Source organism: Monodelphis domestica, chromosome 3 (genome assembly GCF_027887165.1).
Source record: "Monodelphis domestica isolate mMonDom1 chromosome 3, mMonDom1.pri, whole genome shotgun sequence".
Lineage (NCBI taxonomy): Eukaryota > Metazoa > Chordata > Mammalia > Didelphimorphia > Didelphidae > Monodelphis > Monodelphis domestica.
Window position 1 is genome coordinate 433,966,208 of NC_077229.1, and position 23,954 is coordinate 433,990,161.

At 36.3% G+C, this 23,954-nt stretch overlaps 1 protein-coding gene across 2 annotated transcripts in view; it reads right to left on the reverse strand.

Moving 5' to 3' along the window:
- Window positions 1-1,193: 1,193 nt before the first annotated feature.
- FECH (ferrochelatase) overlaps window positions 1,194-23,954 on the reverse strand; it is a 56,579-nt gene continuing 33,818 nt past the window's right edge. The window contains exons 7-12 of one of the 2 annotated variants that reach the window (XR_008917846.1): window positions 21,466-21,564; window positions 12,622-12,729; window positions 11,331-11,495; window positions 7,072-7,131; window positions 1,934-6,623; window positions 1,194-1,644 (exon numbers count right to left, since the gene is read on the reverse strand). Coding sequence is in view for 1 of the 2 variants with exons in the window: in XM_007487537.3 (XP_007487599.1) it covers window positions 6,489-6,623; window positions 7,072-7,131; window positions 11,331-11,495; window positions 12,622-12,729; window positions 21,466-21,564 (567 nt within the window). In the remaining variant the exon portion in view is untranslated. Of the gene's footprint in view, window positions 6,624-7,071; window positions 7,132-11,330; window positions 11,496-12,621; window positions 12,730-21,465; window positions 21,565-23,954 lie in introns of both variants that reach the window. The other variant, XM_007487537.3, reaches the window with a different exon arrangement.

A 23,954-nucleotide genomic window follows, 5' to 3' on the forward strand; every position in this document is an offset into this window, starting at 1 on the left:
CCCCAACCAGACCAACCCCAAATGGTGTCTGTCACGTGGTGCGACGTCCTCCCGCGCTGCGGAGTGGACTCCTTTCCTCCGGACCCCGTAGTGGGAGGTGCCCGTGAGAAGGCAGGCGTATTTTCTTTCCGGGGCTTCCTAGCAGGCTCATTTATGGGTGGCTAATGCTTTGGGGGGAAGGGGAACAAATGAAGGTATGGCGCTCCTCTTCTGGCTTTTCTATTAACTGGGCCAATGAGGCATCTTCCCTTACTCTTCAAAGATTGGGAATCTCTTTAATGTGGGTGCTCCCTCTGCCAAACGAGGCCACAATCCCTCCACAGCTCAGGCGACTTCCCCCTCCCACCTTCCTCTGGGGATGAGCCTCTCCAAAAACTGGGCTGGGCAAAGCCTCAGAGGGCATACTGTCCACCACTAGGGACCTGCCAGAGCTTCCTATTCACCGGCACAGTCTTTAAGAACCCAGGGCAACCTCTCCATTGCAGTGGGTCACTAGGAGAGTACTTTGGGGGAAAATATAAATATGAATATATAGATATTCATATATTTGTGAAAACTACAAAAAAGAGGTCAGATGTCAATATTCACTGATCATCAGGACTTCAGGAATTTAAAAAATATTTGACTGAACCCAACAAAAGGAGAGCTAAAATCTTAGAACGCTGCACGAATCTGCATATCTAGTCCTAGTTTTTAGTGTCGTAAAAGTTGAACTCTTTTCCTCAGATTTCACTTGGATGTCTGCGATAGGAAGGCCTATATGTCCTCAGATCATAGGGCCTTTTGGATCAGCTGGTATATTTGCCGTTGTAAGAAAATATGCTGTATATCTGGAAAGGAAAGCCTCAAATGGCAATTGTCACTAAGGGAGTGGTAGGCAACAAATGAAAAGCAGCCTTTCTGTAATTTCTTTTTTTTTTTAAATAACTATCTCAGACTAAACATGAAGTTTCTTCCCCCCAAAAAAATGTTTTTGATTCTAACATCCATTTCAGTGACAACTGATAGAATTCATTCAGCCAATAGCTTTATATTAAAATGGAGACCGATGATTCTAGATTAAAAACTATGATATTTCCAAGATATCTTAAGAAAAGCAACACTCAAAGCAATCAAATAGGGGGAAATGTTAGAGTACATATGCTCTCATATGTACAAGTCAGAAAGAAAAACTTAATGCATTAAAAAAAGTGTCAAGAACAATTGTTTTTATTTAACTAGCAATACTCGGTAAGAAAGAACATTCAAGTTCAACATTAACAATGTAATAATAATTAGGATTTAGAGACTTATTGTTAAATACGACTTTTTAATGGCCCTGGCTAAAGCAGAATTCTGGTTCATGACAAAATCTGTCCACTTAAACTTATTTTATGAAATGATTGAAATATGTACACAGAAATGCACTAAAACATTTCCTAGACTGGAATTTTGCAGTAGTGGAGAAGAGCAGACAGGAGAAATGGGGTTTAATTATAGTTCTACAACTAACACTTGTTATACAATCTTGGGCAAGTCACTTCATTTCTGTTGGTTTGGATATTTAGAATCCTGATGAGCTCTAAAGTTTTCTCATCTACAAGATAATTACAGTAAAGCTTTAGAGTTGTGTTTTCAAAGTGTAGATAGTGCGTTTAAAATTACCTTTTAAACTCATTCTGAGGAGACTGCTTCTGAAACATTCAGATGGAGGAGGGAGCTGGTGAAAGCAGCTGAGATGCTGCTGGTCTGGTGTCATTAGAAATCCTTACTTAGACAGATCTTATGATGAGTTATAAAAAAACTGACTGATTTCTCTTTTAAAACTCAGGTCTAGGCCATGTTGGCTTTGAGGCCCTTCATACTTATTCCTTTCTTACTGTCTCTCTCTTTCTTTGATTACTCGTTGTATTATTAATTAAAATCTCTATAAACCCCCCCCCAAAAAAATTACCTTTTAAATGTGCAGATATCATGTGAATAAAAACAGAAAATAAGTCATTGTTTAATAGTTCAAAATGTTCTGAGTTCATATCTTTCTGATGAGAACTGAGAAATTAATTTTCATTGGGAGTCTCTGAAGCCATCATTAAATTTAAATTCTGTTTTTAGGCTCTTAAATTGGCTCAGCTCTTTCCCCCAGCTACCATCATGCATCTGCAGGGTCAGGGCTTTTCAGGAAGCACTTTCAAGGAAAATTAGTTGAATACAAGATCCACAGAAACAATGATGCCAAACTGATCCTGGCTTTGAATACCTGTAACAATCTACTAACGCTGAGGATTCTCTTAACATGAACATTCATGTGCACACACAAACATATTTTGGTTGTTAAGACTACCAGATGTCCTCAATTTTAAGGTACAGCCCCTAATTTTTCCCTGTCCCCAGCTGCAGCTTATCCTTAGTAATCTGGCTTTCTGCCAAAGCAACCACCCTTGGGAGGAGGGAAGAGCAGAATGGAGAAGAGCTTCCCTTGCCTGCAGGGGCCATGTGGTTATTTTGAACTCTGGGATGGATGAGGGTCTCAACCTGCCCCTACTCACTGGCATTCATTCTGGTCTTCCTCTCCTCTTGGCTGAATAATTCTTCACACATTTTAAATGTCAGGTTCTGCATATCTAAATACATCTGCAGCTGGCTGCATTTCAGTTATGGTTTCTTGAACGCCACACACAAATTTGTAAAAAAACTATATATATCAAAGCGACCTATATTGTCTAGAACAATAGTTCTCAAACTTCTTTGTCTCAAGACTTTCTTTCCAGTCTTAAAACTGACTGAGGAAAGCAGCTAGGTGGCTCAGTGGAGAGAGTCAGATCTGGAGATAGAAAGTCCTGGATTCAAATGTGATTTCAGACCCTTCCTGGCTGTGTGTCCCTGGTAAAGTCACTTAGCCCCAACTGCCTAGCCCTCACTGCTCTTCTGCCTTCAAACCAATACTTAGTATCAATTCTAAGAAGAAGGTATGAGTTAAGAAAAATTGAGGACCCTCACCCCAAAAGAGCTTTTCTTAGGTGGATTACATCTATTGCCATTTATCCTATTAGAAATTAAAATTTAATACTGTCATGAAAATAGTTTTGATCGTAGGCTCCTGGATCACATGACTGGTTTAGTTCTGCTCCCTTCCCACCTCACTTCCAAAATGGTAGCCTTGGCCTATCTGTCTTATCTCACATTAAATCAGCAAATTTATTCAGAAAAAAAAAGAGAAGGAAAATATGTATTTGAGAGGTGACAACTTTCATGAAACACTATGTCCTACTTTTCATTATATATCAATGACTCCTAAGGGCAGTTAGGTGGCACCAGGCCTGGAAGTGGAAAGACTTGGATTCAAATCGGGCCTCAGGCACTTCCTATCTGTGTGTCCCTGGGCAAGTCCTCAGCCCATGTGCCTTGCCTTTGTCCTACTGTCTTAGTTACTAAAACAGAAAGTAGGGCTTTAAAAACAAAATAAAAAATATGTCTGTAAAGAGAATATGCTGTTCCAGTGCTTTCTGTACAGTGTCCCTTCTGAGCCAAAGCTTTGGCAACATGGCACCAACCGTTCTTTCTTTCTTGTCCCTTCACCATCACAATGCTGCTGCGGGACAGCCTACGAGGCATCTGGGAAAAGGGCAGGACAATGGCATTCTGGGAGTTAGTGAAACGTCTAACTTATGTTAGTGCTGTACACCGACAGGTACATGGAAGTTATCAGAGAAAATGATTATTAATTAACTCCTTAATGAACAGCAACAGGAAGCCGGAAGGTCTTATTTAGCAAATACCCCGTCCGGGGGAAAGCATAAAAGACTTTCAAAGCAGACTTTTCCTCAAATGTTATAAAGTGAGGACTTACAAGAAGTAATAGACAGGTGGACGGTGGCAGTGGGGCTGTATAATCTCTAAGGGGTTGCATCCCCAAGGAATAGTACAGAAGGAGGTTCTGAAGCGTACGCTAATCTGGCCGAGCCAAAGCTCTTTCAAACTTTAGAAGCAGTTGCTTCATCATTTTGAAGTCGGTACTCCACGGGAGCTTAGTCTGGGGAGAGCCGGCAGTATTTTAGCGCTAATTACCCAAGGCAGACATTTGTAATCCTGAGGTTGACAACCAAGCAAACACTTCTCAGTCTAGCTATTATTGGCCCAAAAAGGCCGATGAATAATTCGGTCCTACCAAACACTGGACCGAGCATGTAGTAATTCAACAGCCATCAGGGTTAGCCTGTAAAAAGGACCCAGTGCTATGGGCAAAGATCCAAATAAATGTCGCCCCAGTGCCTTAGTACTGGAAGCTGGCCTGGTTCCAAGTCAACACCAAGAATCTTGGTCCAGATTAATGCCTAAAGTTCCTTGTTCAATGTAGACTTCAGGGACAAACTGGACACGGGAAAGAAAGTCAGAGGCTGGAAAAGCAAGTACAGATCTTGGCTGCAGAGAATCTAAGGGTGGCTCTGCTTCCCTCCTGAGTGTCTGGAGTGCTGCCAACCTGGCTAGGCTCAATCAGCCTTTAAATTCTCTCAACCAGACCAGAGTCACTGACTAGAAGGCTTGGACCAGTTTGGGGGGGAAGGGGGTAAAATGAGTTGGATACTACTCGTTCTGTATGATGTGACACTCAGTACAGCACCAGATTCCAAATCGAAGCTCAAAAGAAGTGCCTTCAACAATAAATAGTTCTTTATAACATCCTAACAACTGGGGTCTAATCATGGGCTTCTATTCAGAATCAAGTTAAACTACAAAAACAGTTCCCCTAGTAAAAAAGCCAATTTATTTTCTTTTTTGCCAAATGGTTGAAATTCAGCTTCTCCTTGTCTTCTCCCCCCCCCCCCTTTTTTTAGCCCCTTATCTTCTGCCTTGGAGTCAATACATAGTATTGACTCCAAGGCAGAAGAGCAGTAAGGGCTAGTCAATGGAACCTAAGTGACATGCCCAGGGTCACATAGTTGGGAAGTGTCTGAGGTCAAATTTGAACCCAGGACCTCCCATCTCTAGGCCTGGCTCTCAATCCACTGAGCCACTAGCTGCCTCCCCACCTTTTTTTTTTTCACCAAGGTAACTAATACTGATTCTAAGTTATGGATAGGACTACTACTAGAAAAACAAAAGTGTGAGACATTTTTTACGTGCCTTGCAGTAATTTCCTCCTATTATATCATTTTGACTTTAGACAACATGAATTAAACTGGTTCAATATCATCTATATACCTCCAAAGAAACTTCACTTATGTCGTAATATTTATTAATCCAGCAAATCCTGAATATAGAAGATCTATAAATCCTCTGAAGATTACTCCTATTTTCTGAACTTTTTTAAAAAATCAAACAGAGAAAATCTCTTTTGAAGAACATGAAGTATTAGGCTTTGAAAGAAAGAAGGAAAATAGAGATCATTACAAATTCTTCTGTGTATGTGATTGACAGTGAATTTTAATCCATTTAAATCAGAACATGTCAGATCTGATTATCTGACATCATTGTTGCATGGGGGAGGTATTTTTACCTGAGACCTCAAGATTACAAAATATTTGTATCAAAAAAATAATTTTCAAAATAAATCTATGTAGAATGGAAAAATTCATCCCAGACAGAAGAGAATTTGCACAGAGATGTTCACTGGGGTTTGGGGAGAAAAATTAAAAGTCAAGGAATCAATTATCAAAATTCCTCAGTAACATCATTTCTCAAGAACACAAACTTCCAGAGGCCAGCAGGAAAGACCATGAGCATTCCTCATGCCATCATGAATTTCCATAGTTATTCATGATAGACAAAATATTTTTATGTTGTTTGCAATCTTTACCCAATGGGATCTCAGAATCTCAGGGGATTTAAAATCAATACATTTCACAATTACTAATGAAAAAACAATTTGCAAAAAAGTGAAAAGACCGGCTTCCTGGCAAACTGCTGGCAGATCACTGGTGGATACAGGCACCAAAACTCACTCCCAATGACATGATGCAACTGGTAGGCCCTGGAAAGAACCCTGGGTAACCTTCAGTTTAGGTTTTTCAGAGCGAGATACATTTTTGATGAAACGAAGATGAATGAAAATGTAAACAAAGCTCAGTCATCCTATAGCCCATATGGAATGGCCTCATCTGTACTGATGCAAAATTTCTTTGGTGATGAAACCAAAATCTGTATTTCAAATGGGTCTCTAGAATCCAAGAAGTCTTTAAAAATCCATCTGTTTATTATTTAAATCAAACAGCCAACTGGCTATCAAGCTCACAATACTTAAAGCACATCACTATACTTGGAAGAATAAAATGTGAATGTTCACAGCATATTAAGTACATAAAAATAGAATTCCCTCTAGAGGGATCTTTAGAATCATTCTCTACATACTATCAAGCAAAGCATACTCAACGATCTGTTGATAATGCAATGTAATTTAGTTCCTTTATTTCTTCTAACATTTCCCCCCCAAATGTGAGGTCTTTGGGGTGTTTGTGGGGTCACCCCAGGAAGTGCTTTTCCTGACTAATCCAACTGGCTTCTCAGACCATGTGTCACAGCTGTTGATTAGTGAAGAAGGATTTTGTCTCCCTGCAGACAGGATTTACACAGAGCGGACAGCTTAGAGTTAACTGCTTGGAGCACATTTCATTTGATTTGATATGTGAATGAACCAAATCAGCCAGTGCCTGAAAAACAGATGATAAGAAACAAAGATTAGCCAAAACTAAAAAAGAGTATTCTATCCTCAGTTAATTTTTCCTTTTGTGTTTGCCCGGATCATCACCACAGTGTTTTTGTTTTGGGGGTTTCTCTTAACATGCATTCATAAATCTTATTAACTAATGACTACAAAGCTTCCTTTTCTAGAAAACCTCAGCTCAAAGAAGGTTTTTAGAAATTAAATACTCTCCACCAATGCCCCAAATAAATTAACCTTAAATACACAGAGGCACAAATAGAAAAATTGGGGATAAAGGGAGGACATTTTAAGTATAGGAGATTCAGTTTTTATTTTTTGTAATTAATTGGAACTCAAAATGTTTTAATATGTGAGAAAACCAATATTCTGTTCGAGTTTCTCAGAGGACTGCTCTACTATATGTTCTACTAAGACAGCAGCAACATTGTGGATACCTTAGAGAACAATGGATTTCCATTAAGAGATTCTGCTCTTCTGATGTTTTCAACTCCACACTGAATCAAATGAGAAGGGGGAAAAAAAACACATACATTTTTATTTCTTAAAGCTTTTTTTTTTTTAAAGATCTGCTACAACTAAAAACAAGCAAACAAACAAAACCACAACCCACAGTATTGGTTCAAGAGTGTCTACAGGCAACTGTTAACTGTTCATTGAAAATATTAGACCTGCACTAAAAGTGATGTTCATTTCTACTAATATAAATGCCTTTTCAATTTCTCCTTGCTATTCTTATCCCTCCCAAGCATTATATATTTCTAATCCATTTAAAAGTTATCCTTAGAATGACTCTTTCTTCACTTAAATCTGTGCTTCATTCTTTTCTCTCCAGAAAAATAACAAACCAGACATAGATTTTTACTGCACAATTCTAACAGCATCTTGCTAGTAGCATGTCCTTCTTCAGGTCTTTCTTCATCATCTATATGAAATACACATTCGGCATCCCAGGTTTTATTAAAATATTCATTGAATTGTCTGACAATGATAAGGTTTGGGAGTTCATTTCTAAATGTTTCTTAAAATTACCTACTGTAGCCTATTCTCCAATTTATAGGTGTTATTTAAATTCTCTATATTGGGGAGGGTCCTCTTAATAAGAGATGAAGTAATCAAGTATATAAAAATTATATCATGAGTAATAAGGGTGAGGGAAAGGACCTGAGATTTCAGTGGCACAGGGAATTCTGAGTGAAGAATATACAGGTTAAGGCCTGCAGATGGGAAGTCCTGAGTTCACATCTGGCCTCAGACACTTTCTAGCTGTGTGATCCTGGGCAAGTCACTTAACTCCCATTGCCTAGCCTGTACTACTCTTCTGCCTTGGAGCCAATATTTAGTATTGATTCTAAGAGAGAAGGTAAGGTTTTTGTTGTTTTTGTTAAGAATATACAGTTTCATGCCTTTTCTGAAACTTCAAATCTTAAAGGGCTGTCTAAAGCTCCAAGGGGCTAAGTGACTTGCCCATAGTTAGTATGTGTCAGTGGTAATATTTGAACCCAAGGCTTCCTGGCTTTGAGGTTGGCTATCTAGTTACCACACTGCACTGGCTCTTGGGAGCCCTAAAACAGGCCTGTAAGCCAATAATTTTTTAGATAGGCATGGGAGGATATAATATAACTGGAAAAGAAGAAACAATACTAGATGACAGGAAGAATTCTGAAAATATTCACAAGTCAGGAAAAAAAAAGAACAACTTGCCATTTCCATTTTGGTTTCCAGTGTCAATTAACTTGCTTCCCTATTCCAGAAAATACTGGTGTCATACTATAATATGCAGCAGCACCCTGGAGAGTGGCTCTTCAGAGCCAATATAAAATCTAATTTTCAGTAATGATAGACAATGGTTCCCAAAACATGTCTCCTTCATATTAACCTTTTTCATATTGTTTCAAGATTGCCCATTTCTATATCACAACAATGAAAAAAAGAACCATATTTTTTGGCTAACTAATTATAAATATGTCATAAAACTGAGTACCACTGATTCAGATTGAACCATCGTTTCCTTAAAGTATCAAAATGAATGAGCAAATTTTCTAATTATATAGTGTTTTTCTAGACCTAAACCCAATACAATTCAGAGTTGAGTGGGTTTTTCTGGGTAGATATTCTTGCAAAACAGAGGTATTTATATAATATTTAACAAATTTGGTTGATCTACCCTCAAAACAACAGTACAGTGACTGCTGTTTATTTGGAAGCTAATCATCCAATTCGTGAAAGAGCTTTTAGAACACCTGACTCTCTTCTTTTTCCCTTTGGTGACCTACCTTTCTATCACCATTAATTAGCTCTAGCATCAGTAGGTTGGAGGGGAACGGAGAATTGCTAGAATTCATAGCAGTCAATGCTACAGATAGTCCTCAATTTAAAGAGAGATTATGTCCTTAAAAATTCATTTTTCAGTAGCTTGAAACTGATAACACATATTACCATACAAACAATATTATAAATGGTGGTGAGACGGTTTCTTTGTTCCCTTTTATGGACTAACTTAATTAGCCAATTGCTACTGATGTGATCAATCTGATTACTAAAATAACAAATACCAATATAAGATGGATGTGAAATATCACTCAATATGGAAAAAAATTCTCAAATAAATTCTTGGTATAAACTGCATTAGTAATAGTGGACAGGGATGGTATGGTTAAACAAGAAAAAAATTATCTACAAACGTCATTTTGGCTAATTACAAGTTTCCTTCAAAGCCTTCCAACAGAACTAGTAATACATAGTCCAGGCACCCTTCAACATATGAGCATTCTGTATACACAGCGTCTACCTTACACAGAGGCTGTCCCATTCAGTACCATACCAGGAACAGACATTCCACGTGGAATTCCTTAAAAGCAAGAAGCCACTGTGTAAGGGATGGCTAGTGACCACAGTAGAAGGCTATGTGTTCCCATTGCCATAGTCCCCTCTCTCCATAAATGCATAATGCATTTTCCCATAGGCTAAAATGTTATAATTATAAATGGTGGTTAGGTTTCCCACAAAAGCTCATTTAATTCATAACATAGCTGAACTATAGTTTTTCTCCATAATGAATGACAATTCACATCCATCTTACAAGATGCTAACGATGGTATTTGTTATTTCAATAATCAGATTGATCACAACACAGTGGCAAATAGCTAATTAAGTCAGTACATAAGAGTGAAGAAAATTACTAGCACATGATTCTATGTTTATTCTCATACTTCAGAAAAAACATGCAATTTTAAAAACCTTGTGCCTTTTAACACATAGCAGAAAAAGCCCATTTTATAAAAAACCCAAATTAAGTGCCTGTATCAAGGAGAAAAGGAATTACAGTATAACTAAAACCTGACTAATTCAGATTAATGGAAAGACACTGGACAGGATTAATGAAAAGTCTGAATTACTGACTTGAAAAACAGGGCAGTTTCACATAGTATAGATTATTCAAACTAAGCTAAAAGGTGTTATCTAATAGTGATCATTAAGCCACCTGCTTTAATGAATAAATATTTTTCATTTGTTAATGATTCTAAATGATACTTTAAAATATTCTTAATTATTTTTAAACATTTCCCCCTTCAATATTTTTCACACTATGAAATTACTGTATGAAGAAGAGATTTCATAAAGAAGTGGGGTAGATATTAACCCAATCTTAATTAAAATCACTATCGATTCTGAATTATTGGGATTCAGATGGAGTCATAGAATCATAAGGCTTCTTGGAAGAAGCCTCCAAAATAAACAAACAAACAAACAAATAAATAAATGAATAAAAGGGTCTTTCCTCAAAATAATAAACCGTATATATATAATTTTTTTAAGAAGTCTCCAGAAGTCACCAGAGGTCATCCAGTCTGACAATCTCTAACTGAATCATGAATTCTCTATAAAACGTCACTAATGTGCTATATGGAATGATGAACAGGATGATTTCAGAAAGAGCTGTTAAGATCTACATGAACTGATGCACAGTAAAATAAGCAGAACCAGGAGAACACTGTACCCAGTAACTGAAATATGGTGGAATGATCCAATGTGATTGACTTTGTTACTAATAGCAATATAATGATCCAGAACAATTCTGAGGACTTCTGAAAAGAATGCTCTCTACTTCCTGAAAAAGAGCTGTTAGAGTAAAAATGCAAGTGAAAACATGATTTGTCACTTGTTTATTTGGGTATATGTTTTGGGGGTTGGTTTCTATAAGATTATTCACTTATAAAAATGAATAATATGGAAATATGTTTTGCATGATAAACAAGTAAAACCCAGACTGAATTGTTTGTCAACTCTGGGAGGGAGGAGAGAAGGAAGGGAGACAAATGGGATCATACAACTTTGGAAAAAGTATGTGGATATTTGTTATTAAAATAAAAATAAATAAAATGGCACTAATGAGAGGTCACAGTGCTTCTGCCTGAACACCTTCCATTAAGGGAAACTCACTATCTAATACAGTTCATCTCGGTTTTTAACACCTTTAGTTACTCCAAAATTCTTTTTTCCTCCTGGAAGATTCTATTTCTGTCTTCTAGGGGTCAAGAAAAGTAAGTTTATTCTATCTTCTACATAAAAATCACTCAAACCTCTGAAGATAGTGATCTTTTTCATATAAACAAATGTGCCATCATACTTGGGAAGTTAGAAATACACATGTACATAGCAATTCTCTTCAGTGATGAAATTAAAAGTATCTTACCTCATTTGCTAATTTTTGAGAATACTCAATGTCTAGTTCATACAAGGTTTCAATATGATCGCTGGTAAATGCTATTGGAACTAAAAGGATATTCTTTCTGCCCCTCTCACAAAGTCCCTTGATAGTTTCATCTGTCTGTGGACCCAACCACGGCATTGGACCAACCTATGAAAATAAAATATTAATGACAACATAAACATCCCCTGATGGGCCTTACATAGAACTTATCATTTTGAAATCTAAATATTCACCATGGAGGCACTGATAACTGAAGGTGGGAGGAGGAAGATGGAAACAAGGAACTGATAAACCAGAAGTGGTAAGATTCATTAATTTAAGGATTTTTGTTTTGTTTTTGTACAAAAATTCAATTCAACAAGCCTCTATTAAGTACTGTTAACTAGTCCTTACTCAGCTAGTACAGTGAAAAGAGCCCTAGGACTCAGAGGACTTGGGTTCAAATCCTACATTTTATGCTTACTATTTGTTTGAAGCAATAAGAGGAAGGGAGCAAGCATTTATTAAGTGTTTACTATGTACCAGGCACTGTGCTAATCAGCACTTCACAAATATTATCTTGTTTGATCCCCCCAACAACTCTGTCAAATAGATACTACTAGTATCGCCATTTTATAGAGGCAGAGAAAGGTTAGGTGACAAAGTCCCATTGAGGCTGCATCTCAGCTCAGGTCTTCCTGTCTGCAGGCCCAGCCACCAGCTGCCTCCGTTTTCTGCCTAATAAGCTTAGACTAGAGGGCCCCTGAGGCCCCTTTCAGCTCTAGGTCTAGGATCTCATGCCCCCGACATTTCTTCCTCCATGTGTTACCTCCTCCTAACCAGAACATGACTTTCTTGAGAGTAAGTACTGCCTCACCACTTTGTGCCCTGCAGCACTTAGATCAGTGTTTAGCACATACTTAGCAAATGTCTTTCCACTTACTCATGTATTCATTTCTCCACAGGTTATATTTGCTTCCTGTGCTTCCCTGATGGCAGAGACCATTTTTTTCTAAGAATCCTCTCAGAGTATCTTTCCTAAAATAAATATTTGCTAAGTGTTTAATGAAATTTTTGCTACAATAATGAATCTCTTTAAATCAACCACCATATTATTTTCGGATCCCTTTCTTTTCCCTTCCCCCCTATTCGGCTCTACAGTGATTTGTGTTTCTGTGGCCCGTATCCAGACTTCAAAATCATCAAGCCTACCTAAGTGCTGATAGCATATGATATCATGCTCAACGTTTTAGCATTTAGTTAGAGAAATGACTTCTTGGATTCTGACACATACCTTGGACTGCCAGGCAAGTCGGTAAGAGTTGGAGTACCCCAGCTTCTCCATTACTGTTTGGACCGTCGCTCCCACCTCTTGTGGATAAGGATCACCTCGATTGACTGCCTGTGGTCAAGAAAGATTATGCTCTCAGGCTCCAATCACATGAGGAACTGCCAGGCAAGGTAGTCAGGGGGACCGCCAAAGTACAGTTAAGGAGAAACTGGATTTGGTGTCTGTCCTCTAAAATTACATAAGTGTTCTAATAATCAAAATTCTATCATTATCAGAATTATTACCAAATTCACCTGTCATATATGTGAGAAAAAAGTACATTGTATAGAAAAGACAGACAGAAAGGATCAGTTTGGTGTAAAAATATATGAATGTCCAACAAATATACTACATGAGGCAAGAAGGAGCATGAAAAGAGACTATTAAATGAGAATTAAGATACTAATTTACTCAGAAGAAAGCCTAGAGCCGATAGTGACAGAATAAATAAAAGGAGATGCAATAAAGTGAATAAAATAGAGGAGAAAAGGATACAAAAGGCCTAGATTATAAACTCAGGAACGAGGACCATCTTGTACTTATGTTTTACACCTCTATGTAGGGGGTCCAACTCCAAAAAATCAGAATGAGCTCCTAACCCTGTTGTTCATTGTTCAGTAAAAAGACTTTCATATGAGGATCTTATTATCTCCATGGCCCCACTTGTCCTAAACTGAAGGTGAGAGCAAGGAAGCAGCACAGGGTGCCTTGCTTTTGACCAGCAGGTGGCAGTAAAGACCCATAAAAAGTCACCCCAGCCTCCCTGAGCCCAGTTCCCCTTCCCCCAGCCTTTATATCAAGTCTGGCAACTTAAACAAAAGAAAAAACAACCCCAGGGTGGAGGGGTTTATTAGACGTTTGAAAGGGACAATATGCCATCTTTTAGGTATTGATGCCAGGCTTTTAGGACAGAAAGCTGAGTTCTAAGCTAGTGAAATGGACTTCAACAGATTCTATCCAGACTCTTCTCTGTTACCCGTTTTATTCTTTTTTTGCATCCATTATTGCTTTAGTGCCATATGAACCATGTTACCAACATGTCAACAAGCCAAGTGAAATGCCTGTTTGGCTTTCAGTACCTATGATACAGGACTGTTCAGCTAAGACCATTTAAAAAATGAAATACAAGCAATTTTTCCTTTGTTTAAAAATGAAACATAAAAATTGCTACAAAGTAAAACAGACACCAAAAAGAAACTTTAGGACACATCAACATATTTTTATAAACCCAATGAAATTATTATTAGCTGATAAACACCTTCTAGTCCTTTTCTCTTTTCAAAGTGACAGCCACGATTCTTTCCATGGCTATGAGTATCTAAGACTTAAAGAGCCTTCCGAGAACACCCAATCTAACCGCTTTATTCTACAAAAGGGAAAACTAAGACCTAAAAAAGTAAAGTGACTTGTCCAAAGTCATGTATCCATTAATGGGCTAACTCTTCTTTTTACTATGTCTCCATCAGTTGTTGTTTCAAGAAAAATGACACTAAACATCAGAACTACAATTAAGTGAGGAAACAAAGGAGTAGGGGAGAACTAGATTTGAAGTCAGAAAACCTAGATTCAAATCCTGACTCTGCCATCTACTGCCTGGGTGACCTTGGGCAAATGAGCTGATCTCTCATGGCTTCTGTTTTCTGAACTGTGAAATATGGACAAGATTGAGTAAGATGGCCTCTGAACGCCCTTCCAGCTCTCAACCTAGGATGACTCGCTAATAATGAACTCTCATTAAAAGCCCTTGTTTACCTTTCCTCCTGTTTGATATGACTAGCTTTTAAAACTCAACCTAACTTCATTAAGGTCAGAAATGACCTGAACCCAGGAGATAAAGTTTATATCAAGAATTTCAAGCGAACTGGAGCAACTCAACCTTCATGGGAAGGACCATTCCAAATATTATTAACTACTCCAACATCTATAAAGATTGGAGAAAGAGACTCTTGGATTCACTGCTCACATGTGAAGAAAGCATCTTCTGCTGAGACTGATTGACTCTATCCTATCATATGAATTGTGACTATATCTTATCATATGAATTGGAGATAATAATCCATAGACAAATGGATGCTGTTTTTTTAAGAACACATTGAATTACTGATTTTTTTCTTAATTTTATTATTTCTTTTCTTTTCTTTTTCGATCAGAATATTTGATTTTTTTCTCATTTTTTGTACTGAAGGTACACATAATTAATATTTATATTTTTTCCTGCATTAATAGAAGTTAATATATATTCTTGCTATAATATCAATATATACCTAAAAGCTTTAAACTATGGGAACCTGCCATTTATTGATAAAATATTATAGGACTATGATTAATGTTTGTGTCTGATTCCAGGAAAAGGGATAAAAACAAGGAGCACAGACTAAACCTGAATAGTGCCAATAGAGCACACAAGAAATATTAAAGTGAGACTCGAGGTTGCGACGCTTAACTTATGTTTAAGTCGTAGGACTTCCTTGTATCTACACTCTTTACGAAGTACTCAAACAAGTACAAAGCTTGACTATCATGCTGGCTCCCTATATCCCTGAGAATGAAAAAAAAAATCAGACGAGGGAATGACATTTCCCCATCAAAATAGAATTCTAATTCTTTTCTTCTTATATTATGGCAACTTCCTGTAGTCTTGGCTACAAATGGCTAAGTGAAATATTACTGCATTCTGTCCTACATACTTATGGGATAGAAATTACTTTAAACTGGACCTATACAAGGCCTATTTTGAATTTTTCTTATGTTTTTGATTATTTTTCTATTCTTTTGATAATTGACACATACACCTCCATAACTGAACATTGCATTCTGAGCTAAACTTGATATTTTTTAATACTTACTTCAGGGGGGATTGTATTTTAATTTAAATTCTAAGAATTTTTGAATTTTTTTTGTTTAAGATTGTATTTTTATAAAAATCCAAGAATTTTGAATTTTGTTTAAGATTGTACTTTTGTAAAAATTCAAGATTTGATTCTGTTCAAGAAAAGATCTTCAAGAAAGAAGCTTGAAACTTTTATATCCAGAGAATGAACTGTTGCAGAAAGATGCCGAAAACCTACACTTCATCAAGAAGATCAAGAATGAACTTTGGATATGATTGATTGAACTGAACTTTGATTGGACATTTATTGTAATTGTACACATTTATGCCAAAAGAGACTACCCCTAATTTGGCTTTCAGTCAATGCGCCTAGCAAAACATTGGTTTTGCTTTCCTTTCTTTTCTATTTCCTCTCTCACTATTCTAATTCTCTTAGAAAATTGAATATGGTGTATATCTATAGTTAGAATTGAATTCAGAATTACAAAATTGATTATGTTGTTTGATCAATGGGGAGACTGGTCTCCCATGATCATCAGGGGGGGATTGTAAACCTTAAAATTTCTTAGACTTATGAATGTTGGAAATTTCCCCATTGGGAAATTGCATACTTGAAAAAATTTCCTACTGATAGTAAGAACTCTATTGGAATGTGAAACTCCTTGGCATGGGAGGATCCTTCTCCTCCCTACTTAAGACTACTTTAGGACAGAAACCTTTTGCTAAACAATGGAAAGGGCTTTGACCTATGCTTAAGCATAGAACAGGAAGTTCTTTGAGTCATGATTGATTTTAGAATTGATACAATAGAGATACTTGGAATGACAGAACCAGGTCTTGGAAACTACAATCTCCACCCTACTCAGAGTAACAGGATTTAGGAAGGGCTGCAGCAAAGATCAAGATTTAATTATTTGAGAATATGACCTTCAACAGACATGTGCAAAGGAAACAGACCTCTGGGCAGTCCTGGGTTAAGCTAGAGCCACCATTGGCACAGGGGAGACATGGACAGTGATTGGTAGATGTGAGAACTGAGGGGAGGGAACTTAGAGTGTTTGCTTAAAAATAGCGGGGTCTGAGGACTGAGGAAGAGGAGGTTTTGCTCTAAGGAGGTTTTGCTCTGAAGGAGGTCTGAGAGGAGAGGTCCTGGAGGGAGAGTTCCTGGAGAGGTTTGAAGGAGGCTGTGGAAGGAGAACTCAGGAGGAGTCAGGAGGAGAATTCTCTGGAAACATTTCTTGAAAGGAGGCTCTCTTGAAGGTGGAGCCTGAGGTTGGCATGAGAAGCCTTACCTAGAGAGATCTTGGGTGAGTGATAAAACCAACTGACTGATTTATCTCTTAGGACTGAGGTCTAGGCCTTATTGGCTTGAGGCCCTTTAAATTTCTCTATAAAACCCAGTTGGCTTGGGCATATTCATAAATTGGGAATATATTCCCTGGCGAACATCTTATATTTATATAAACCCAAGACACAGTAGAAAACATATTTCAGAGGTCATAATTGTTATATATATCTCCCTTACTCCCAAACATTTTAATTATCACAGTTTATGGCTCCCACTCTCTTATCTACAACAATTTAACGCTCCAAACTATTTTAAATCTAACAGTTTATGGCTCCCACTCTCTTATCTACAACAATTTAACGCTCCAAACTATTTTAAATCTAACAATGGACAGTGGGCAAAAACCATTCATCTTTATCACAGAAGTCATATTACTATGTATGTCTGCTTTAAAGAGATTTTTTTCACTCCCCTTGGGGAAAAACTAGGGACACCTAGGTGGCACAGTAGATAGAGCACTGGGCCTAGTTTCTGGAAGACGTATCTTCCTGAGTTCAAATCTGGCCTCAGATACTTCTTTACTGTGATCCTAAGTAAATCACTTATAACCCCATTGCCTCCATGTCCTCCCCTGTCAAATGAGCTGGAGAAGGAAGTGGTAAACCCTCCAGTATCTTTGCCAAGGAAACCCCAAATGGGGTCACAAAGAGAGGAAAACATGACTGAAATCATTCAAAAACAAATGGAAGAAACTGGTAACTAGTACATGATCTGTGCCATTCCAAGGTGAGAAGTTATAGGAGCAAAATATTGAAGAGCACGAAGCAAAGTGATTATATTTTAACACTAGCTACACATGTGAGATAATGAAATTTGAGTTAGATAATCTCTGTGTCAGGTCTCCTTTCCAACTGGTTTTAATGGCATTTTAATGGCATGAAATTTGCTTGTCATAGATAATTTTATATCGTCCAACTATCTTAATTATTTAAAATCCAACATGACATGAACACTGGATTCTCTGAAACCAGAAGCATGTGCTTTTTAAATATATGTTGTGTTTTTATTTATTGTTTGTTTGTTAGGTAAAGTTCCCGAGTATCTCATTCTTTCCCTCCCCACATTAGGGAAAGCATCATTTGACAGCAAAAAAAAAAAAAATATGTGTGTGTGTGTGTGTGTGTGTATTGTGACTATACATATGTGCATATTCATGTATGTATAAAATGATGTCATGCATGCTTTTTATCAGGTCTTACTCTAAAGGTAGACATGCACAAATCATTCTTCAAACAAAATTTCTATTGCTACACACTGTCCTCTTGGTTCTGTTCATTTCACTCTTCATAATTTCACCTAGGGCTTTCCATGTTTTTTCAAAACTAAGCCACAACTTGTTTAGCTATTCCTCAATTGAAGGATAATCCCCTCAATTTCCAGTTCTGTGATACCACAAGGAGAGTTGCTATAAATATTTTAGGATGTATAGGGTTCCCCCCCCCCTTTTACCTGATCATCTTGAGAAACAGGCTTACTAATGGTATAGCTAGGTAAAAAGATACATCAAAAATATTATAACTCTTTGGGCATAATTCCAGACTACTCTCCAAAATGATTGGATCAGTTCGCAGTTTCACCATCAGTGAACTAGTGTCCCTGTTTTTCCATGTCACTCCCAACATTTGTCATTTTGCCCTTTATCATTTTAGTAAATGTGATAAGTATGAGAGGATATATCAGAGTTGTTGTGCATTTCTCTTTTCATATCTTTTAATCATTTATCAATTGAGGAATGTCTCATTCTTACAAATTTGACCAAGTTCTTTATATATTTGAGATATGAGACCTCTATCTAGTTATAAAAATTGTCTATAAACTTTCCATAAAATTTATCATTGAATTTTCTGCTTTCCTTTTTGGCTATATTCGTTTTATTTGCATAAACTCTTTTTATTTCAATGTAATCAAAATTATCCATTTGATATCTTACAATGTTCTCTTTCTTGCTTATTCAAAAATTCTTCCCTTAATCACAAACCTGATAGGAAATATGGTTCACATTCTTCAAGTTTGCTTATGATATCTCTCTTTATGTCTTGGTCATGTATCCATTTTGATCTTATCTTGGTAAACTGTGTGATATATTGGTCTATACATAGTTTCTATTGGACTGCTTTCTAGTTTCCTCAACAATTTTTACCAAATACTAAATTCTTACCCCAAAAGTTTGAATCTTTACTGTTTGTTGTGTGTCGGTTCTGTTCTACTGACCAACCTTCCTATTTCTTAACCAGTATGAGATAGTTTTGATAATTACTGTTTTATAATACAATTAAAAATCTTTTACTTTTTCTCTCCATTAACTCCTTCAATATTCTTGACCTTTTGTTCTTTCAAATTAATTTGTTATTATTTTTTCTAGCTCAATAAAATATTTTTGGTGACAACTGGGATGGCACTGAATAAGTAGATAAGTTTAGGGAGGATTGTACTTTTTATTATATTGGTTCTGCCCAACCATGAAAAATTAGCATTTTTTAAATTATTTAAATCTGACTTTTTATGTAAAGTATTTTATAATTATGTTCATGTAGTTCTTGGGGTTTTTTTTAGCATGTATACTCCCAGGTATTTTATTTAGATTTCATTACCTGCTTTGATCATGACCCTTAGTTTTGTGTTTTCATTTTGTTGGCATAATTGGATCATAGGTGCTTGTATTTGTATTTTGCTCATATCCCAGTTTTGTTCTTTAGCTACAGACTTCTTTTGTTTTGAACATTCACTTTGCAATCCATCAACAGTTATTTTAAATGGGGTATCTCTATCTCTTCTTGCAGGGCTTTCTTAGTAATCAATAGAAATGCTGATGATTTATGTGGATTTATTTTATATCCTGCCACTTTGCTAAAATTATTGATAGTTTCAACTAATTTTATAGTTGAATCTCTAGACTTTTACCATTATATCATCTGCAGAAAGAAGATAGTTTTATTTCCTCTTTGCCCATTTCGATTCTTTCAATTTCTTTTTGTTCTCTTTTTGCTCTTGCTAGCATTTCTAATATAATACTGAATAACACTGGTGATAATGGACATCCTTGTTTCACTCCTGATCTTATTGGGGAGGCTTCAAGCTTATTCTCATTACAAATAATGCTCGATAGGGTTTTAGATGCTTTTTTATCATCTTAGAATCAATATTCTGTATTGGTTCCAAGTGAGAAGAGTGGTAAGGGCTAGGCAATGGGGGTCAAGTGATTTGTCCAGAGTCACATAGCTAGGAAGTGTGTGAAGTCAAATTTGAACCCAGGACCTCCCATCTCTGGGCCTGGTTCTCAATCCACTGAGCTACCTAGATGCCCCCTCAAATGTTTTTAATAGAAATGAGTGTTGTTTTTTGTCAAAAGTTTTTTTCTGCATCTATTGATATGATCCTAAAATTTCTGTTACTTTTGTTAGTAGAACAATCAGTTATATTAATAATTTTCCATGCAAAATGTTTTTAGGGCAAACATGACTTTCTAGAAAGCAAGAAAATATGTAAATTGAATCTTCATTAATATTTTAAGAAGAAAAAATTATATTGGTTACTTTTTAAATATAAAGACTGATGGAATATTCTAAAAGTAACAAATATGGAGTTTTAGCTCCCCAACATATAACTAAAATTATAAAATATAAATAAATATAAATATAAAAATACATCCATACATTCCTGGTATGAATCCTGTTTGGTCACAATGTATAATCTTTGTGATATATTGTCCATAGTCTCTTAGCCAGTATTATATTCCTATATTCCTATTTTCTATTTCTATATTCATATTCATTAATGAAACTGGTCCGTAATTTTCTTTCTCTGTTTTTGCTCTTTCTGGTTTAAGCATCAGCACCATATTTGTTTCATAAGAGAAGTTTCTTTACCTATTATTTCAAATAATTTATTTAATATTGGAATAAGTTGATCTTAAATGTTTGGTAGACTCACTTATAAATCCATCTGGTCCTGATGCTTTTTTCTTAGGAAGTTCATTTATTTAAGTTCAACTTCTTTTTTCTAAAAGGTTTATTTAGATATACTATTTCCTCAAAAAAGATGTTCTGATAAACAAAGAATCAACTAGACAGTATGTCTCTGATGAAAATCACAAGAGGAAACTCTAAAAGGATGACACTGATGACTTTGTGAATAACAAATAACTCCTTAAATAAATCTGAGAGTGAAGGAAGAGTAATCAAATGGCTCCATTTTAGGCTCTGTCATTCAGCTTTAACCAGTCCAGTTTTGCTGACAAGTCCCAGAACTCTAACCTGAAGTTCAACTGCCTCTCAACAAAGAGTTAAAGGCAATGGAATTTGTTCCTTTTTTCCAATCTCCTTGACTTGGACTTCTAATTTTCAATGAATGGTGCTTTTATCATATATGAGTACATAAAAGGAATATACCTAGTCATGGATGATGCACATTAACCAATCTAGTTGCTGACACTGAAAAAGAATTTAATTTAGCACCAACAGATAAGATTGCTTTGGGTATCATTCTTTGCCTAAAAATATAGGGGCTTCTAAGGATAAATTGATTTTATAAATTTATAAAATGGAGGCAATAATTCCTGATCACAAAAAGGAGACAATATTATCTATAAACTTCCCCTTGATCTTCCAAAAAAAATTATTTTATTACTTACAGACATTGGTAGTGAGTGTGCAGAGAAAAGAATGACCACATCTCCTCTCTTCTCTGGTGGAAACTGGTCCAGTTCTCTTTGTATGTGATCTACAAAGCACTATGCAAATACAAATTTAAAAAGAAATGGGTAGGAAAGTCAGAAGAAGGAAGCAAACTTTGGAAATAAGTAAATTATACAAGAACATTCTCAGGATAACATTAAAACAACAACAAAAAAGTTTATTTTCTTGAAAGTCCAAGGTACAGTATTTCCTCCTCTAGTTCATCTTCAAAATGGATAACAACAGTTTTAGGGGCCAGGGGAATTTGATGGGAAACTTCTAAAGCTTGCTAATGGCTCACTGAAAATGTATGTTCTGTGTCTCCTTCCCCTTGGGAGGCATAGGGCACACTTCCAGATGGAGAGGAAACACATATGGGAAAGAGAAGTTGTTTTAAGATCACTCATTTGCACAGTTAGCAGGAAAACAGCTTACTAGGTCTTTCTAAAACTTCCTTAGTTTGGCTTTCAGGCACATCACATTAAACTAAAATACATTAGATGGAAATAAGGGTAGGAAAACATAAGAAAATGCTGTTCTATTTTTATGACATCTTTCAAGACAAAAAGTCAATCTCTTAATAAGAAGTTAGTATCAATCCCATCACAAACATCAGAGGAAAATAAGGTACAGAGAAATCTGCCAACTGATACAAGGTCATCGAATCAGAACCAAGGCCACAGTATCAGCCTCCTGACTTCAATCCTAAAGTTCTGTTCACCATTCCAATTTTCAATAAGAAAGTATACCTTTCTTATTCACTTTAACAACAATATTCTTTTATCATTTATTTGTCCCATCTTTTAAGCTGGAAATGCCAATTTGCCAAAACAGTATACATTTGTGTAATTGATATATCTGCCCATGGCTCAAGACTCAATTACCTCCTTTAAAAAGTTATATCATAAAGCAGAACCTGACAAAGCAGTAGAACAGAAAATCCCCCTTTGATCTTTAGGATTCAGGTAGCCCAGGTAAGCTCTGTCTGTGATTAGAGGGCTAGGGAGGAGGTCCTTGGCAAAATTCTGCTTGATGCCTCAAACTGGCATTGATACTATTGGCTCCAACAGATTAAACTATATTATTAGGGAAGCTAGTAAAATTATTATTGTATTTTGTTATTTTCTGAGTAAAAACCAATTCAGTACATGCAAAACAAGAAAATGAGTTTTGATTTTTTCCAGCATATGTTTGCATGATGCCTTTTTTATTCATTCAGCTTGTTGAGTTGTGGTTTTTTTTTCTCTTCTGCTGAATAATTTTACTACTAAGACTGGAGTGTATTAGGAACTAGAATTTCAAAACAATCTCCTTTATGCCACTTATGAAACAGCAAGTGATAAATACAGTTTTATCATGTTTTAAGATTATCTATGACAAGCTCAAAAATTAAAGAGCAACAGATAAATACAAGTGCCACTCCAATCACCTAAAAAATCCCTTTGGCAGCATTTTCTATATGCAATCCAATTGCACAAAGAAAGAGAAAAGGTTGTCCTTAGTCTTCAATCACACTGTGGAGTAAGGCAGCTAAATGACTCTGAAACTCCCTTTCATTTTCTGAACAGAGACTTCCTCAATCAAGAGACTTTTCCCTCTTTCTACTTCCCCCCTTTTCAAAGAGCTGAATTTTAATGCAAATCTAATTACTCACAAGATGACTGGGAGCAAGCAGATGCTGAGCAGATCTCTCTTCAGCTTTGCTACCACATGTCAGTATTGACCTGAAACACCCCTACTTTCAAACTCACAAGCCTCTCCAGAGCAAAGGCAGAGGAGACAGCCAGGGTTCGGGTTCATGTTCAAGCTGAACACAACAAAACCCTCTGCACATAGTCAGGAAGACAGGGGAACAAAAAAGTCTCTGTGACAAAAATCAGGTTCATTCCTTTCAAGTCACTTCTTAAAATGGTCATTATGCGCTAGTTTCTAGATATGAAATATTATTATATTAATCTATTACATCACCTACAACATGACCTAAGGGGATATTATAGACTGACTCTCTAAGGAGCTTAACCCAAATTCACAGTGATGCTGAGCACCACCTAGCGGTTATAGATTTTAAATAGGAAGTCTTGAAAATATTAAATGGACATTCTCCCAAAAGCTAGTAAACTTTTAAAAAAGCAATAGCTTTCATTTATGGAAGAAAAGAGAACACCCTTGTATGATGTCCAGTAATCATTATCAACAGCATTATATGCAAATAAAATTAAGCAAACTATGCAAACCCAAAAAGGATTCGAAGACATTGTCTTAAATAAATCTTATTACTGTCAGAAATCTAATCTGTAACAGAATGAAAACAAGGAAATAATTCTCTCTAACTGAATTACCAACACATATATGCTTTATCATGTTATGTTCTTTAGACAAAAAATTATTAAAATATAATTTAATGTAATTTTCTTAAGGCTTTCTATTTAATGATTTATCTATACAT